This window comes from Pipistrellus kuhlii, unplaced genomic scaffold, assembly GCF_014108245.1.
Source record: "Pipistrellus kuhlii isolate mPipKuh1 unplaced genomic scaffold, mPipKuh1.p scaffold_m20_p_4, whole genome shotgun sequence".
NCBI classification, from domain to species: Eukaryota; Metazoa; Chordata; class Mammalia; order Chiroptera; family Vespertilionidae; genus Pipistrellus; species Pipistrellus kuhlii.
In genome coordinates this window covers 78,222,103-78,242,379 of record NW_023425540.1, presented here as the reverse complement: position 1 = coordinate 78,242,379, position 20,277 = coordinate 78,222,103, and the positions used below count along the sequence as shown (strand labels likewise).

Here is a 20,277-nt window from a genome sequence, read left to right as displayed (position 1 = left end):
TCACCACCACATTCATTACAAAGTGTATTTCCATTACTGATATAAACTCCTTTGATTGCAGCTTGCAAATAGTGTTCTTAGAAATTTGTTAAGAATTCACTACATGTACTGCAGAATGAGTATCACCTCCATTCCCAGAAGTAACATCATTCAAAACGCAGCTTGCAAGGAGCTTTGATACATGCTTGTTTCAAATGTCCCTTCCGATCACTGAAATACACAGTGCACAGCAGAGCTAGCAGGTACTTTTTAGAAAAAATCTAACTACATGTGTTCTTAAACACCTTAACACATGTGTTAAAGAATATGTATCACAAGTGTGTTTTCAGAAACATGTTAACTACAAGTGTTTATAACACTACACTATATTTACTATACAATTGGTATGACTTTCACGCTGAAAGGAAAGTTTTGAAATTACAAAGCATTATCTTATTCCTAATACTTTGATAACTTATTTTAACATATAAGGCATAATATTATCAGCAAAATGTTACTCACGGTTTCCCATTGTTCTCTGGCTCTCTCTAACTTCTGAATATTAGGTTTATAAGGACTGACATCAAAGTATAGGCGTTCTAATAAAAAACTAACCTTTTATTATAATAAAAGCTATCAAGAAATCACTCGGTAGATTTTGATGAGGAAAATGCTGAGGAAACAGCAGTTAACCAGAAGGTCAAGATGCCTGCTTTTGAGAGCTGGAGGGAAATATGCAAGAAACAGACAAGTTTTAAGACTTAGTAGAACTTCAGTCAGTTAAGTGCTATGAAGATAATCTCCCAGGAAGATAGGATCCAAAGAGACAGGGCTCTACAACAGAGAACGACGAGAGAGGACTATTTCTTACGATCTTTGTCCTTTTTTACATTGGTGCAAACCTGAGTCTGCGATGTTTCAGAGTCAGCCTTCATTTTATAAAAATTCATGATTTCTTCATCCAGTTTTCTTTTCTCCTCCTCAAGTTTTATTGTCTCCTCTTGCTGGATTCTCTTAAGGTGCTCAAACTTCTCCTGTAGCTGTGAGACAAAGATGCAATTGTGACTCAGAGCGCCATGTGTGGGTATCCCTGGGAACATACTTGGCTTCCTTCCTGGTTATCAAACATATATTAATCGTCAAAGTGGAGTTTAATCTTAATAACAATCTCAAAACTTTGTTTAAAATAAACATTCACATATTTTAAAAATTCATCAATTAAAAAGTGTCTCCCCATTGAACCAAATGTAATAAAAACTACGGCTATAAACAATACAGTTTTTTTAATATATATATTTTATTGATTTTTCACAGAGAGGAAGAGAGAGATAGAGAGTTAGAAACATCGATGAGAGAGAATCATCGATCAGCTGCCTCCTGCACACCCCCTACTGGGAATGCGCCCACAACCAAGGTACATGCCCTTGCCCGAAATCGAACCCGGAACCCTTCAGTCCGCAGGTCGATGCTCTATCCACTGAGCCAAACCGGTTTCGGCAACAACACAGTTTTTTATTTTTCATAAATATATTTTCATTGATTTCAGAGAGGGAGAGACAGAAACATCAATGATGAGAGAGAATCATTGATCATCTGCTCCTTGCATGCAAGACTGTAACCCAGGCATGTGCCCTTGACTGGAATGGAACCTGGCACCCTTCAGTCTGCAGGCCAATGCTCTATCCACTGAGCCAAACTGGCTAGGGCAGCACTCAGTTTTTTAAATACTTGTTTTCCCAAATGATGTGTATTTTCTCACTCTACACTTCCCCATAAATCTCTTCAAATAAAATTTGATAAATTCATGCTCATTAAAAATATACACATTGAAATATAGCATGAATTATGAAACAATTGTTAAGACTTTAAATGATAAAGACCTTTTCTTGTTCAGTGAAATTAGCATAATTATAGAAAAATTTTTTCAAAGACCTCATTCAGTTACTTTTTATTTACTTGTGAGGTTGTATTTAATCTGTGGAATTTAAAATAAACATAATCAGCCATATGAAAGAGTCCATTAGAATGAAGTCTTAACACAACTTCATTCAACAAGGTAAGGATTGCTTGTACGCGTCAGAGAAGGTATGGCTTATCTATAATAATAAAAGAGTAATATGCTAATTAAACCGGGCATCCTTCCGGACGACCTCTGGAAGCCCTGGCAGCAGGGGCAGAGGAAGAGGCAGCCACCTGCAACAGCAGGGACTGAGCCCCTTGCACGAATTACATGCATCGGGCCTGTAGAATGGCATAAAACTCTGAAGGACAAGTTTATTTGCAGCTCACTTTTGGAAAAAAAGTAGACCGACTACTGCCACAATATTAACCGTCTGGTGTATATGGCTGTGAAGAACACAAACATGGCGTGAGCACCGATGCTTTTCAACCCTAGGTGCTCCTTAGAATTATTCAGTGTGCTTACAAACCTCTCAATGTTCAGGCTGCACAAGATCAATTACACCAGGTGACCTGGAGCTGAAACCCAGGCTCAGTGCTTAAGAAAGCTCCCCAGGTGATTTTATTGTGCAGCGAAGGCTGAGATCATGGTTCTAAATAAAGATTCTTTTTTCCTTTCCTGAGTCAGATGTTTCTTGGAATTACATCTTCAGCCCTGAGATGCAAATGAGCATCTAGATACAATGGGAAGAAGAATGATTGGAAGGGCTGGGGATGTGGTATCTGTAAGTGATGGCAAAACTCACTGTGGAAAAGTTTCTTTTAAAAATGGGACCGTGAGAGTAGAAATCAGAGAAAGCTAACCTTCACCCTAGTATACAAACATTTCAAATATCAAAAGGCCTGAAGTTTCCCCCCAAATAGGTCCAAAGTGTGTGTCCTCTCACCACTCCTTCTCAGCTTTGTACTGGCAGCCCTTGCTAAGGCAATAAGACGACAGGACTAACATATTTACAGACTGAGAAAGAAGACACAAAACTGTCTTGTTCACAGTAACATGATCATCAATGTAGAAAATGCAAAAGAACTGACAAAAAGAATATCCTGGAACTAGTGAAATTATTGTAACGTTGCAGGATATAAAGTTAATTGTTTTTCTAAGCAAGGACCTACAACCCTGCCTAACAAAAGTGTCAATCAAAACTGAAGGACAGATAGAGCTTTCTAGACAAGAAAAAACAAAGGGAGTTCATCAGCACCACCAAACCAGTATTCTATGAAATGTTAAAAGGTCTTCCTTAAGAAGAAAATAAAAAATATGAACAATAAAATGGCAATAACCCTCCCAGGTTTGGCTCAATGGATAGAATATTGGTCTTCTGACTTACGGGCCCTGGGTTTGATTCCAGTTAAGAGCACATGCTGGGCTTCCAGCTCGATCCCAGTTGGAGACTTGATTAGAATCATCACAGGGTGCAAAGTACATTGTAGGGATTACATAATACTAATAACTATGTATTATGTCAGATGGGTACGAGATTTATTGGAATGATTACTTAAGTTGTGTAATTTCTAACCACTGCGGTATACACTTGAAGCTAATAGAATAATGTACGTCAACTGTAATTGAAAATAAAAGATTAAAAATTACATTCCAAATTTTTTTAAAAGGTTCATTGCTTTTCTATGTATCAGCAATGAACAGGTAGAATTTCAAATTAAACCACGATGCCAATTGCATTAGCACTCCCCCAAAATGAAATACTTTGGTATAAATCTAACAAAATATATACAAAATTCACATAAGGAAAACCACAAAACTCTGATTTTAAAAATCAGAAAAGAGCCCTGGCCAGGTAGCTCAGTTGGTTAGAGCAACGTCCCAATACACCAAGGTTCAGGCTCACTTCAGCAGCACATATACCTACACATCAAAGTCTATCCCCAGTCAGGAGATATACCAAAAGCAGCTAATGAATTCACAAATAAGGGACAATAAATCAAGATATATATATCTCCCTTCCTCTCTCTCTCTCTCTCTCTCTCTCTCTCTCTCTCTCTCTCTCTCTCTCTCTTTCTCTTCCCCACCTCTCTCTCATTTCTTCTCTGAAATAAAAAAGAAATCAACTAAATTATTGGGATTAAATACCCTAAATTAATAGGACACCTAAAAATGAATGCAAATTATATCAAACTGGAAACACTTGCTTCTTTTTCAGCTTCTTTAAATGCTATTTCTTTCTCCATAACTCGCTGCATAAACTTATGTTTCAATTCTTCTTCTTCCCTCTGGCATTGTTCATGGAACTCCTTTCTTTTGGTTTCATAGATCTCTTGAAAACTAAAAAGAAAATGTTATTAGTTTTATATAAAAATGCTGATATAAATAAACATGTAAGATATATATTATATATTAGGTCCCGTGTAAAAACATTGATCAATATTATCCCATATATAGAAATGGGAATTGTTATATCATGAGATGTAAAAGTGAGGTGGGTGCAATACCGAATATAAGAGTACTGTATATAGAGAACATGGCCTTGCTGGGTAAGTTGGTTGGTTAGAGCATCGTCCGGATATGCCAAGGTTATGGGTTCGGTCCTGGTCGGGACATACACAAGAAACAATCAATAAGCCCTGGCTGGCATGCTCAGTGGTTACAGCATCAGCCTACAGACCAAAGGGTCATGGGTTCAATTCCCAGTCAAGGGCATGTACCTGGGTTGCAGGTTTGATCCCCAGCTCAACCAATGTGTCTCTCTCACATCATTCTCCCTCTCTCTCTCTCTCTCTCTCTCTCTCTCTCCTTCCTTTCTTCTGAAAACCAATGGAAAAAATACCCTTGTGTGAGGATTACAAAAATAATAATAATAATAATCATGAATGCACAAATAAGTGGAAGCACAAATCAATTGCTCTTTCTCTCAAATCTATTTTTAAAAAGAATATATATAAAAAGTACTAGAATTTTGAAAGCAGTTATATAAGGGATTTCTTGCTCCCACCACTTTTCATGATATCACACTTCTTCACACTTTTTTCACAATAAAATTCGCAAGAATCTCTAATTTATACGGTTCTCAAAATAATAAAAATAAAGCCAGGCATCTTTCAAACTATGATTCATTTAAGATAGCCAGTTCAATTCTGATTGTGCTCAAAGCACCAAGACTAACACAACTGTCACACTTTTGCAGCGCCAATCCTATTTCTCTTCAATATAGCTAAACACACCTGCTCCCCAACTATTTTCACTCGACTTCCATGACATCACAATGCTGCTTTTCCTCTTCCCTCCACCCAGTCCTCCATATTCTTTCCATCCTCTCTATATCCTTTGTCAACCTTTGCTAGTAATTATCAACCTCCTTTCTGGACTTCTCTTTTGAATATAGTACACGTTAGCATATACACATAGTGAGTACACAAAATTTAGCATATACATGAGCCCTTACACTGTGCTACTCTTACAAATGTTCTCTACGTCTGAAAATGATTTAAAAACACACACATAACATTCAGAATAATTGACACTACGAGAAGTGCAGTTCTTCTTGTTCCAAAACGATTGTGTCCCATGATTGCAGGGGCTTTGTAAATCACCCCTTAGCTTGTTCTAGCAAGATCCTGACTCACCTGAGTGGCTGATTGTCCGGGCCCACATCAGTAAAGCCGATTTTCTGCAGTTGGCGACGCCTGTAAGCCTCATAGTGCTTAGTGTGGGTTACTTCTTTTAGGTGTTCCGTGTTTGTGCAGAGGAGCATGTCCCGGAGCTTAACAAAGTCACAGTGATTCTCATTTTCCACTAGACAGAGAAATAATAAAGCGACAACACTTTATCAGTTCCTGGCACTCAATACGTTTTATTGAATAAATGTATGCACACAAAACATTTAAAATAACAGCTAAAGGATCATTCTGATGAATAGCTAAAATTGTTTTCGCCATGTAACTATGTTTATATGGTGCCTTCCAATTATAGACAGAGTTTATTAATAAACCAGAAAATGTGCTTTAAATTTATCAGCCAAAATATAAATATGAAACAATAAAATAATGTTATGTTATATGAACACAGGGCATAAGTTTTCACTAATTATGTTAGTAGTTTACAAGCTACCCTCAAGGTATTTTACAGAGTGCTAACAAAGAATTAGTCCGATTCCAGTAAAGTAAATAATTTCATTACGTTAAATCCACTCCCATAAAGATCTTTATAACTTGCATGCTTAAGTTATCATATTTATACAAGATATTTATGAGACCAAATTAGTCAATATTTAAAATAAATCAATAAATTCACATGGTTCTCTCTTGTGTTTGTCACATTCAGAAGACTGAGTACAACATATTGTGTATTATTGCGTTTGATATTGTAACCAAATTTAATATTCACTAAAATATGTTCTTTTTAACTACAATATGTTTCATAAATTAAAAATGTCTGCCTAACCAGTGTGGCTTGGTGGTTGAGCATAAACATATTAACCAGGAGGTCACGGATCGATTCCCTGTCAGAGCATGGGCTCAGGTTGTGGGCTCCATCCCCAGTAGAAGACCTACAGGAGGCAGCCTATCAATTATTCTCTCTCAACATTGATGTTTCCCTCTCTCCCTCTCCTTTCCTCTCTGCAATCAATAAAAATATATATTTTAAAAGACATCTTATTTAAAACAATTTTTTCTAATACATCAATTTAAAAACAACATTTGAAACTAATACAAGTAGAGATAATCCAACACCCAATAATTAGTATTACTAGCATATAAACTAGACAACAAATGACTGGATACTACAATATTCCAACTCATCAGGATGCTAGATAACAAATAGAAATGTCTAAATATAATCCAAAAGTAAGTTATATTTCTTCATTTTTAAAATAGCTTATAATCCTTGTTTCTAGTGACCGCTTTACAACGTTTTATAGCCCTAGCTGTTTTGCTTAATGGATAGAGCATTGGCCTGCGGACTGAAAGGTCCCAGGTTCGAGTCTAGTCAAGGGCACAGGGCACATGCCTGCATTGCAGCCTTGATCCCCACGAGAGGCATTCAGGAGCAGTCAATCAATGATTCTCTCTCATCACTGATGATTCTCTCTCTCTCTCTCTCTCTCTCTCTCTCTCTCTCTCTCTCTCTCTCTCTTTTTCTCTCTCTCTCTGCCTTTCTGATACCAATCAAAATATAAATTAAAAAGATAAAATAAAAAATAAATTTGGGTCAAAACCAGTTTGGCTCAGTGGATGGAGCATCAGCTTGTGGACTGAAAGGTCCCAGATTCAATTTTAGTCAAGGGCATGTACCTTGGCTGCGAGCACATCCCCAGTAGGGGTGTGCAGGAGGCAGCTGATTGATGTTTCTCTCTCATCAATGTTTCTAGCTTTCCATCCCTCTACCTTCCTCTCTGTAAAAAATCAATAAAATATAAAAATAGATGAATAAATAAATTTGGTAGTAATTAATTTATGTGATATGTTTTAAACACTAATATTTAGGCTTCAATATGTTCAAAGTCCTTTGGTTCAAAGCACTTCCCAACATGCACAGGGAGATGATGTGCGGATGGAAAGCATGTCAATAAGGAGGTTCTGTGTAGCCTCTGTGGGTTTCTGCCTAAAGCACCTTCCAGCAAACTCCTGTGAGAATAAATCACAATCAAAGGAAGCATTAGCCTAAATGAAACAGAATCTGTGCTCCTTACTAGCAACCATTAGTTTACTGTTTAGCAACAGTTACTAATATTGGCACAAGTTAAAATATTTTGAGGTTATGATAATATAGGATATTTATAGTAGATATCATTATAGTATATATCGATAGTATAGTATACAACATATACATACTATATATACAACATATATGTCTACTCATACACATGACCAGACCAGAGCAAGCCTGCTCACTGACATGTTTACCTTGTAAAACTCCCCAAGGATAGAGACGGCCTCTGACCATCCTTTTTCCGACTTTCACCTCATCCATACACCCCACTACAGCAAAAGGTAGGTGTTCCTATAAAGGAAGGACAATTTTAGTCATGTCCTTATACCAACATGACATATGCTGTTACTCTTACTTCTGCTATGGAAACAACAGAGACAAGAATAACATCATAAGCTTATGCAAAAAAGGGATCTACCCTGCCTCAGATTTTATGACTTGGCAGCAAATATGTGCACATTGATTTCTGCAAGCATTAGTGTTAGGCCCTAAAATTATCTCCTGAGTAGAGCCTAAACCAAAGCATTATGCTGTGGGAAATACAAAGAGAAAAGATTCTTAGTAGACAAACCATTTTTTTCGCATTATCTTTACCCTGAAACACAAAAATAATATCAAGAAAATAATGTGCAAATCACTTTTAACTCCAGCATAAAGTTAAAAGACAAAAGTGTTGAGAATAACTATAAAAATTAGTTCATGTATATACAATATAAAACATATTAATAAATAGTGCTTTGTATTATATATACATATTCATACATGGACATGTATATGAATTCTAAATACAATTAAAGGGTCACTTTAATCACTTATGAAAAGACAAGGGAAGTCTGAAAACTAAGGCCATTCAAGGGAGATTTGGGAAGAAGATAAGCAAAGTAGGAGGACAGTCATAAGTAAGGATAAAGTTTTTAACAGGATGCAGCCGCAGAATATACAAGATTTTAATGACCTGTCAGAAGTTATATAGCTGGTATGATTGAATGGAAGAGCTGATATACAATGTCTAAGGTAAAAATTGTTAAGCATTATGTTGTATATTTAATAATTAACCATAGTCTACTCATTGGTTTTGATGAAAAATTACTCCTTGTGAGTTCTTTGGTATACTACTAGGTAAGAGAGGCCAAAATCTTTAAGACAAGATCTAAAGAAAATGTAATATAGGAGAATAACTTTAAAATTTATGTTGCTTTTTAATTTCAAAATCTATTTAGCTTTGATATCTTGAAATAAATGGGTTATGGGAAGCCAGTCAAGATGGTGGAGTAGGTAAACTCTATGATCACCTCCTCCCATGACCACTTCAAAATTATAAGCGAGCCCTAACCTGTTTGGCTCAATAGATAGAGCATCAGCCTGGGGACTGAAGGGTCCCAGGTTTGATTCCAGTCAAGGGCATGTACCTTGGTTGTAAAAAAAAAAAAAAAAAAAAAAAAAAAAAAAAAAATCAATAAAATATATATTTTTTAAAATAAATAAATAAACAAATAAAACATTTTTGACACTGGATTTTGGGAAAATACCTTATTTATAGTCTCTTGGTCAGATAGAGTGACAGTATGTTACTAATATTGTTACTTATAAATTATATTTGATTCCCACATGTAAAATAGAATTAGCTTTAAATGGAAGCTTACATTCATTGAGGAGTTCATTTGAGCAGTCGTTTTGTCATCTGTTGGGAACTGGTATATCTGGATGCCATTACTAATCAATTCATTCATTATCTTACTTTTAAATGCCTGTAAATCATTTTTAGAAATTGTATCTGCTTTGGCAATCAGTGGTATAATGTTCACCTGGTAAGAAAGAAACACAATCTCACTATTGAGAATTTGTTGTTAACTCTGGAATTTTTACAGTCAAAAACCTCAACTATCTACCAAAAAATATATAGATAATCACTAATTATCATGCTTTCCTCACAAAATTGCTTCCCAAAATATTCAGTTCTTTTGAAGATATATTTTTATGAGAGCTCAGGCTTAGAAGTCTTAATTTTTGTTGTTTTCTTAATCTTTCTATGTTTCTAACACATCAGGAGGTAGTAAAATGTAAGTAGTAAGATGATGTAATGTATTTAATTCATTAGCAATTTGATTTCTTATCTGAGTGCAAAAAAGTGGAAGAAACCTTTCCTGAAAATTATAAAACAATTTGTTCTCTACTTGTCATTCATTTGCATCACCTTCTTCATAAACTCATCTTGCTTTTGAATAGATCCTTGTTCTACCTATATGTCTTTGCAGACAGATTTGCTTATGGTTTCCAAAAACCACCCAAAAATAATAGACATTTTGATTGCCACACTCTAAAGGCTAAATGTGGCCGAAACCGGTTTGGCTCAGTGGTAGAGCGTCAGTCTGCAGACTAAAAGGTTCCAGGTTCGATCCTGGTCAAGGGCATGTACATTGGTTGTGGGCACATCCCCGGTAGGAGGTGTGCAAGAGGCAGCTGGTCGATGTTTCTCTCTCATCAATGTTTCTAGCTCTCTATCTCTCTCCCTTCCTCTCTGTAAAAAAATCAATAAAATATACTTTAAATAAATAAATAAATAAATGCTAAATGTGTGTGTGTATATAGCATCTTGCTAACAAATACGTTTGTAATTTGTAAAAAGGAATTATTTCCATATAGCATATTTAAGGTTGAAAAACATTCATATTTTCTTTCTAATTCTAAAATATAAATAATCCTGTCTTCTTGTGTTTACAGTTTAATAATTTAACTTCTTAGAAAATAACAATATGCAAAATTTTAAAATGTCTTATTATTGTTATAATAAGATATTTTGTTAAAGCATAACTATACAATGTCAACTTCTGTGATATAAATTTAAATGTGTAAAAGCCTGTTTTAAACATATTGTTTTAGTTTTAGATTCTTCAAAGTACTTTTAAAAAAATCCTTGTTTCAATCTAGGGCTTCCATGTTGTCACATAAATGTTCAAAATTTTGTCTAAATTTATCATTGTAAACAATAAGCTTCCACAATAAAAAAGCAGACAGCTGCTAAGGTAGATTCAAGTTTAACATAAATGCATTGGGTTGTATTGGTGACAAAGCTAAAAAAAGAAACCCTCTGTGATAGCAAATCATTAACACACTAGAGGTCCAGTGCACAAAATTTGTGCACAGAGGTTCCTCAGCCCGACCTGCACCCTCTTCAATCTGGAACCCCTCAGGGGATGTCCGACTGCTGGGCTGATCTTGCCCCCAACTGCCTCTGCCTTGGCCCCCACCACCATAGCTTTGTCCAGAAGGAAGTCAGTCAACCCCGTCTAATTAGCATATTACCCTTTTATTAGTATAGAAGATAAGAAATGAAAACTTTTGCCTGGCCGACATGGCTCAGTGGTTAAGCATTGACCTATGAACCAGGAGTTCACGGTTGGATTCCTGATCAGGGCACATACCCAGGTAGCAGGCTCAATCCCCAGTGGGGGCGGGTGCAGGAGGTAGCAGATCAATGATTCTCTCTCATCATTGATGTTCCTATCTCTCTCTCTCTCTCTCTCTCTCTCTCTCTCTCTCTCTCTCTCTCTCTCTCTCTCTCTCTCTCCATTCCTCTCTGAAATCAATAAAAATATCTTTTAATGAAATAAAAACTTTCCATGTTAACAATTCCTCAGGTGTTCAGATTTTAGGAACAAAAGTCACTTATTGCAAGGAGAGCTGATCAACCTGGGAGAGAAGACAACCATAGCCACACCCTTGCCCACCCCTTTATGTAAAATGTCCCTGCAAAAACGAGCAGTTTCCTGTATCTGGAAAGAGCGTGAAGATTACAAATGGTCTTAAAATTAAAAGCAAAATTGTGTGTCCCTTCTTATTTGAATATATTACAAGCTGAGGAATTAAGGCAGCTCTTTTTTTGTCTTATTAAGGCAACTCTTAATTTTAACTAAAAATATAACTTATATTAACTACTTGGTGATAGATGAGATTAAGTACAAAATTTCTTTCTAGTTTGAACAAAATAGAGCAAAAGTCAGGCCTTCTTCAATACTCTCCTCCAGATTTTAGAACCTTCCATCTCTACAGTTGAATAAAGTTGAAAACAGTATGTTTAATCAGGGCTGAGAGCCAGAAAAGAATATCGTGGCATAAGTTTCTTTTATACGTAATTTGACCCTCTGTTGTAAAAAAAAAAAAAATACATGTTGTATTCTGCATCCTGTCTGATAGGGCCAGTAGCCAGGACCATGAAAGCTTTATGTTTTAAAACACCCCGGTTGGCTTGGCTCAGTGGTTGAGTGTCAACCTATGAACCAGGAGGTCACGTTTAGATTCCCTGTCAGGGCACAAGCCTGGGTTACAGGCTGGATCCTTGATCCCCAGTGTGGGGCATGGCAGGAGGCCGCCAATCAGTGATTCTCGTTCATCAGTGATGTTTCTATCTCTCTCCCTCCCCCTTCCTTTCTAACATTAATAAAAATATATTTAAAAACAAAACATCAGTGGTATCAGAGAAATATTAATGGATCATTTTGTAATATTGTAGAGCAATTTCAATTTCAAAAATATGGGCAAATGACCTCAATCTGAATTATCATTTAATCACAAGAAAAACTACATTTTTATTTTTTTAAACCTGCATCTCATCATCCTAATGAATTTTCTAATTAAATTTCTCTAGAAAGTAAGATAAGATGGAAATTTATCAAATGCTGTTATGGATTGAATATGTCTCTTCTCCCCCTATTCATATGCTGAAGCCCCAATCCTCAGAACGGTCTGTATGTGGAAACATAATCTTTAAATGGGCCCTAATCCTATCTTACAGGTGTGCTAATAAGGAGGGGAAACTTGGACACACAAAGACACACCAGATGTGTGCATAAAGGAAAGACCACGTGAGAACACAGTGAGAAGGCAGCCATCTGCCACCCAAGGGGAAAGGTTTCAGGAGAAACAGCATTTGGCAGCACCTTGATCTTGTACTTCTAGCTTCGAGAACTGTGAGAAAATTAATTTCTGTTGTTTAAAACCCATAAGTCTGTGTTTTGTAATGGTGTTGTTGGGACACTAATATCAAGTGCTTTAAACATTAATGGAAAAAATATGATGTATATGTACACATATCACAAAATTAGTTCGTAGATGAGAATGGCTGAAAGATATATATTATCTCAAAATAACTATCAAATCTTGACCGGTTGAGGGATTTGCCAAACACACCTTACTGTCAATGCTCTTCAAGGTTAACAGATCAAGGGCCTTCAGAGAATGTCCCGTAGGTGCAATGAAGTAAAGGCACACATGGATACGAGTATCATGGTAGTCGGCAAAGGAACGTTTAATTTTCAGTTCTTCTTGAAAATAGGCCTCAAATTGAGCATCTATGTAGGAAACTATTGGTTGGTAGCTGAAAAAAATGATTATTTAAACATTTAGCATCACATAGTAATAACATCTGAAGTCTACATTTTTATCATGTAATAAGTAGTTAATGTGTGCACTCAATAGCTTTTCATAGAAATAACAATGTGCATAGCATGTTCTGATAAAGGTGACAATCACAAACCAATAAAGGCCCATCATTCACATTGTTTCTAGAAATGGCAAAATGATCTTTCAATTCAACACCATCCCAATCAAAAGCCCATTTCTATGTGTATATAGAAGTACAAAGGACCAAGAGTGCTCAAAACATATTAAAGAAAACCAAGGAGATATCATCTTCACGTGTCAGGTCTTATTATGAAGCTGAAATAATACAGTGTGGTAGCAGCAGAAGAGTAGATAGACTAAAGCACAAGAGAATTTTTTCATATGACAGAACTTTTCTATGGCCCAGCTGAGATGGTGCAACTCTACACAACTTAAAAACTTACACTTGAAATCTGTTTGGTTTTATTAACCAAGGTCACCCCAATAAATTCAATTTTAAAAGACCCCACAGAAATACACACCATAAAAGTAGCTGAAACCGGTTTGGCTCAGTGGATAGAACGTCAGCCTGCGGACTGAAAGGTCCCAGGTTCGATTCCAGTCAAGGGCATGTACCATGGTTGTGGGCACATCCCCAGTGAAGGGTGTGCAGGAGGCGGCTGATCGATGATTCTCTCTCATCGATGTTTCTAACTATCCCTCTCTCTTCCTCTCTGTAAAAAATCAATAAAATATTTTTTTAAAGTAAGTCTTACTGTATGTAAAACTTCAGAAGAGTGACACCCTCACGTGGCAGTGAACACTTCCTAATCTACCCATGAACAAAGGTACCTCTGTGGGAACTGTGGAACCTGCACCATACGCCCGGGAACCAGGAGGAGTTTTGCCCAACTGCACTTCCCTATGAGCTCTGAAACCAGCAGAAGCCAGCAACCTTGCCCCGACCCCACTTTGAAGCAGTCAGGGGAAAGCGGGAGAGTGTTTACTTGCACATACATCCACAGATAAAAGGTATTTGTAGAAGTTCGGCCATCAAGATGGGAGATTCCATTGGAGCACAGCAAAAAGGATAAATGTGGATGCATTGGAGAAGGTAAGAGGAACTTTGCCAGTGTCAGCCTTCCCTCAAGGCAGCACAACCTGGGGCTGAAATAGCTGGTGGCAATCCCTCTCAGAAATAAGGGAGTAAGTGCCCAACAACCGTAGAGAAATACCCTTTTCCGCCCAGCAGAACTCAGAGTACTGAGGCAGGAACTCCATAAACGAGGGGAGGGAGGAGAATGGGAAAGAAGCAGATAAAAATATCAAAGGGCATGAAGTGCATTACAGGCTCAGGATTTCAGGAGGAATCTCACCCTGAAATTGGGGAGAGCCTCAGCTTCTGATTCCCACACTGGGCCTGTGGGCACTTCCAAAGGTCAAGTGCTAAACTCACACGTCTCCCCATTCTGCAGTTGGCTCCGTGTGCACACACTGTTGAGTGCAGTTGGGAGAGTGAAATCTGGCAAGTGAAATGTGCTCAGAGAAATCAGACCAGGCTCTGTGAGCAGGGGAGGAACCACTTTCTAAAAATTTTGATCTATGAAATGCTTTCTGGGAAAAAAGCTGTTTCCAGCAGTCAATCCTGTGAGCTGTGAGAACTAGAGAAGAAATAAACTCTTGAGACCTTCTCCACAATAGGGAGAGAGAAATGGGCAGCTGGGATATCATACAAGGTCAGAGAAAGCCCCAGATTCAACAGGACCCATGAATAGTATATTGCACCTGAGGGCAACTAGTAAAGATCTGAGGACGCGTCTGCTACTTCAAATGTAAAAGCAGCAACGCAAAAATGCAAGGAACATGAAGAATCAAGGAAACGTGTCACCAAGAGTAAGAAAAGCTTTTCATTAAAATAAGAACACGCTCACCTGGCTTCTTTGTGCATTTGATCACCATATCCCACTGTGGTCACAACAGTTAATTTCAACTGAACATTGCCTTCCTGGAGTTGATATGGCTGAATTTTAAGTTCAACATTTGGGCGAAAATGCGAGGATTTTTTTTCTCTCGAATTAGTATTAAACAATGTGTCAATCAGTGTTGATTTTCCAAGTCCAGTTTCCCCTGTAATAAGCATGGACACATCATATAGGGTTATTGATATATAGGGGCTGAGAAGTAACACTCTGAAGTGGTTTAAAGGGTCCCACATACTCCAAAGAGAGTGATATCCTTGAAAATATACATGCTACTCCTGAGTCCTTCAGTCATTAACATAATATAGAAATAAAATACACACTAAGTTGTGTCAGATTTTGAAGAGTACTGAAGCATTTAAAAAAAAAAAAAAAAAAGTGTGTAGGACCCAGCCAGGTGTAGCTCGGTTGAGTGTCAACCCAGGAACCAGGAGGTCATCGGTTCAATTCCCGGTCAGGGCATATGCCCAGATTGCTGGCTCAGTCCCCAGTGGATGGTGTGCAGGAGGCAGCCAATCAATGATTCTCTCTCATCATTAATGTTTCTATCTCTCTCTCCCTCTCCTTTTCTCTCTGAAATCACTAAAAATATATTAAAAATAAATAAATAATTTTTTTTAAAAAAAGTGTGTAGGTAATATGGCTAAGAACATGAAAACTAATATAAACATGAAGGTATATTTTTGAATTAACAGCACCAGTTTTGCACTGCTGAAAGATAAGTTGAAATAAGCATTTGGAAAAATTAAGTAATAATTCAGAGGAGAATTTTGGCACCTACCCACACAGAGAATATTAAAAGAGAATCCTTGTTGAATAGATTTATTAACCAACTGATGAGGCAAACATTCAAAACCAAAATGACCAAGCATAGTTAAACAACGGATATTCTCTTCTTTTTGCTGAAAAAAAACAAACAAAAAAAAACACAAGTTAAAAGATTTTAATCAGAATAGAAAATATCATTTGAAAAGATCATTATAATATTTCTTTTTTAATATTTTTATTGATTTTTAGAGAGAAAGTAAGGGAGAAGGAGAGAGCTATCGATATGAAAGTGGAACATGGATCATCGATTGGTTGGCAGCCTCCTGCATGCCCCCTGCTGGGGTTCAAGCTGAGACCTGGGCATGTGCCCTGACAGGGAACATTTCTCTCTGTCTTTCCCTCACTCTTCCACTTTCTCTAAAAATCAATAGGAAAATATCCTCTGTTGAAGAGAAAGAAAAAGAGAGAGGGAGAGGGAAACAGGGAGGGAGGAAATAAAATAAAATAGTTCATGCAAATGGAAATGAAAGAAAATCTGGAATAGCAATACTTATATCAGACAAAATAAACATTAAAACAAAGGCTGCAACAATAGACAAACAAGGTAATTTCATAATGATGAGGAGATCAATCTAACAAGAGGATATTACTCATAACATGTTACACCCAACATAGGAGCACCTAAATATATACACCAAATATTGATGGACATTATACAGTATAATATAACATAACTAGGGGCCCAGTGCATGAATTTGTGCACAGGTGGGGTCCCTCAGCCTGGCCAGCAATTGGAGCTATCAGGGGGGCCAGAAGGCAGGAGGGACCGCAGGAGGTTGGCCTGCCAGCCCCTATCAGGGCCGATGGGGGGGAAGGGTGGCTGGGGAGGAGAGGCTGTGGAAGGTTGGCTGTGGGAGCACACTGACCAGAAGGGGGCAACTCCTGCATTGAGTGTCTGCCCCCTGACGGTCAGTGTATGTCATAGTGACTGGTCAACTGGTTGTTCCAATTCAGTCATAATGGATGATAGGCTTTTATATAGAGAGATGTATATAATAGCTATAAGAAAAATATTTGTATTAAATTAGTAGTATTACTATGATTAGTATCAGAATTAACTTATTCTTCTCATGTCAAAATAAGGGTTAAGATCCAAACTGGATCTCAATAGTTGATGGTTGAATGAACAGTGATTAGTAGGGAAAGGACCTGAGCCCTAGCTACAAGGAATCAACCAAAGATTAATTGATAGGAATTCCAGGGGGATTTCATATTTAAAGAAAGTGTATTTAACAATACCAAACTGAAAATATAATCAAACAAGAAATTAAAAAAAAAACTTAATTCCTTATTATTTGTGCTCTTAGAATATAGGGCTTTATCTATATGATAAATTCTTAGTTCTTCTCTACTTATAAACAGAACATTTTGATCCATATAATCTGAAGATTATTTTTTATTTATTTATATATTTTATTGGGTTTTTTTTTTTACAGAAAGGAAGAGAGAGGGATAGAGAGTTAGAAACACCGATGAGAAAGAATCATCGATCACCTGCCTCCTGCACACCCCCCACTGGAGATGTGCCCGCAACCAAGGCACATGTCCCCGACCAGAATCGAACCCCGGACCCTTCAGTCCACAGGCCGACGCTCTATCCGCTGAGCCAAACTGGTTTCAGCAATCTGAAGATTATTTTAATGTAACAATAATAGATTTGGAAACTCCGCTATCCTCTCTGGCCTATTTTCCCTTTTAAAAGAGTTTTCTCATTTTTAACTCTGTAGCTCAGGGAGGTATCAGATCAAAGTGCTTTGTGTGCCAAAATATAGAACAAAACATAGCCCACTGTCTTATCGAAAAAGAACCTGCAACCTTGTTCTCATTAGCACCAAGTTCTTGCCACAGAACAAACAGAGCAAGCAGGGATTTCCATAGCGTCATCACTATTCTTAACAGATGTCTTCTGATGGGCCAAAAGTTCTTTGTTCTAGTATTTAGTTTTACAAAATGTCCATCTTATGTAGAAAACAAATATTTCAGGTTCTACTAATTTGGAATTTGTGGTTATTCAAATCTTGTCCTTGAATGCACCTTTGCACCATGCACAAGTAAAGGAAATTAAGAGATAAACAAGGTAGTATATAAAAATATAATGTTTAGCCAACTATTAAAAGGATTACTTCATGCATCTACACATGAAACTGAAGTGCTACACAGATTATTTTAATCCCTGGTAACAAGTCCATCTAGCAAATGAGATAATAACGTACATAAATTCATAGTTTGTAAACTATAAAAATCTCTGACAAGCCCTGATGTTAACGTATTCACTGGACTCTGTTTTTCGGGGGTACTGGGACAAGTTCACTAAGAAAATTCACTAGTCATCATGAGCCTTTCTGATAGTCACTTTTGCCTGTTTGCTCTGTACATTGAGAACATTTAACTAGGTAAGTTTCAAATTTTTTCACACTCCAATATTCCATAAGTCAGGAGTCTTACTTATGAATTTGAATGAGGATGAAAACCATTCAAGAAATGTTAAAATTTGATAATGTCACACCAAGTAGCAAAATTATACAAAAATAAATATAGAAACTTGGAAGTAGTTAAAGATAATTCAAAAGACTGCAGATGGCAGATTGCCTCCTGAAGACAGGATAATATTGATGGAGGAGGTAAGTACTATGAACAGGAGATGAGTATGACAGTGAGCTTAGCAGCAGAATTATGGACTATGTGCCCTTGCAGTAAGGAATGTGCACACTTAAAGGGAAAGGTTTAAATTGGGAAGCTGGCCTAGCTGGGTTGGCTCAGTGGATAGAGCATCGGTTTGATTCCAGTTATGGGCACATATTGCGGGCATGATTGGTCCCCTCAGAGCTTAATGGAGCATACGTTAAACATAGTCATTGATTGGCTTTAACTTGTCAACCCAGCTTTTTGAAAAATATTTTAATTTTTCTTTTAATACTCTTGCCAGTTTTCTATAATCAAGGAAAGTATACTCTCTATCCATTCTGTCCTTTTTAGATACATGGTAACCAAGAAAATTCTCCATATTAATCTTACTAATTTTATGGCAAAACTCTAGATACCAAGTGAAACATAAATTGTTATTTAGTTTATGTAATCTTTTATTTGGTTTTAGAGAAAATACGTCAAAGTTTTGTTTATTTTTTTTAAAGCTATATTTGCATGTGCATGTATGTATATGTGTATATGTGTTTGTTCCTGTGTTTGAATATTAAATTACCTACACTATTAAAATATCCTGATTAAGGCACAGTTGGTAATATACTTGAAACATAAATAAAACAAATCAGAGAGTGATTTTTTAAAAAAAGATAGTTTGGTGGTTAGAATTAAGCTATAGAAAAAACCTGTGTGTTTGAAAAAGAGAAAACACCATTAGGCACAAATGAACACTATTCAACGTAACTCAATACTCATGTTTAGATTTGATATTTTGGTCAAACAGAATTCTAAAACCAAGTTTTCACCCATTCAGACATATTATTCTCTCTTTCAGTGTTAATTTTTAGGTAAGTTACTACATATTTTCCCTAGAACAGGAGCTCATCTTAAAATAGAACTTGGTTCAATCCCCCACTCAATAAAACAACAAACAAGTAGCCACCCAGAAACTTCCCAAAATAAACTTCATTTGAAAGTTATTTATTATCAGTCCATAAAGTTCCACAGACATTTGCATCTAATCCGCACTTTTCTTGTTACCTAATGAGAGGCTCTGGGGTTTAATTTGTCATTCTTTGGTGTTAAACAGGAATAACCTCTTGCACCACTAATAAGGTCTGTAGACTCAAGAAACATGCAATAATTATTTAAACATCTTTGATGCTTAACTCCAATCAGTATAAAAGTTAATTCCTGTCCAAGCATAAGCCTTTCTCATCTAGGTTTATCTCGGAGCACTGAGTCAGTGCTTTGAAACTATACCATCTTGCTGAAGTACAGAAGGAAGAGTTCTATCTGAAAGATGTACTCAACTGTGTCTTCATCATCGGGCGTTTGCTTGGATGTGCACACTGGTCTTTCTGCCATGACAGACTGAAAGAGCTGAAAACAAAGGACAAGAACCTTTTAAAAATGTATTGTAAAAGGCAGTATTCCTACAACATAATTTTGATTAACCAGGAAGTCTAATATGGACATTACCCCAGGTTTGGGCTTTCAGTCCACACTATTGATCTGTTTTTAAATGTGGCTGTTTGCTATACAAGCTTCTATTTGACATACAATATTCAATTTATAATGTGCAACAATACACTTAGCCACAAACATGAGGAAAGCATCCAACAAAAGGTAAACTCCCTTTTGAAATCAACAGGACAAAGAATATTCTCCTTCAAAGGGCTCTCTGAGCATGAAAAGGGAAAAGGGGAATTTTGCTTTAAAAGGGTGGTGCTAAAAGAACCAGGTAGACACTTTCAGTACATACCTTTCCAGAGTAGATTACCAGTGGAGACTGGAGTGCTCGAGTGTACTTACTGAAGGAGAATTGAGAAATCAGAGCTTATAAAA

At 36.8% G+C, this 20,277-nt stretch overlaps 1 protein-coding gene across 1 annotated transcript; it reads right to left on the bottom strand.

Moving 5' to 3' along the window:
- Positions 1 to 839: 839 nt before the first annotated feature.
- Positions 840 to 19,797, bottom strand: SEPTIN14 (septin 14). The gene is made up of 9 exons (XM_045571727.1): positions 19,693 to 19,797; positions 15,743 to 15,863; positions 14,914 to 15,109; positions 12,791 to 12,977; positions 9,247 to 9,408; positions 7,798 to 7,894; positions 5,518 to 5,686; positions 4,087 to 4,219; positions 840 to 1,019 (listed from the first exon to the last, which is right to left on the bottom strand). Exons 1-9 carry the CDS (start codon positions 19,795 to 19,797, stop codon positions 840 to 842), a joined length of 1,350 nt encoding a protein of 449 aa, XP_045427683.1.
- Between the last annotated feature and the right edge of the window lie 480 nt (positions 19,798 to 20,277).

What these genes read in the sequence shown, in the direction of transcription:
- SEPTIN14 (XM_045571727.1), bottom strand. Translation starts at nt 19,797, where the DNA reads ATGGCAGAAAGACCAGTGTGCACATCCAAGCAAACGCCCGATGATGAA. An exon ending in TTTTAATATTCTCTGTGTGG is followed by an intron (nt 15,110 to 15,742) that starts GTAGGTGCCAAA and finishes TGCTTATTACAG; the next exon opens with GGGAAACTGGACTTGGAAAA. An exon ending in TGAAGAGCATTGACAGTAAG is followed by an intron (nt 9,409 to 12,790) that starts GTGTGTTTGGCA and finishes CTTTCTTACCAG; the next exon opens with GTGAACATTATACCACTGAT.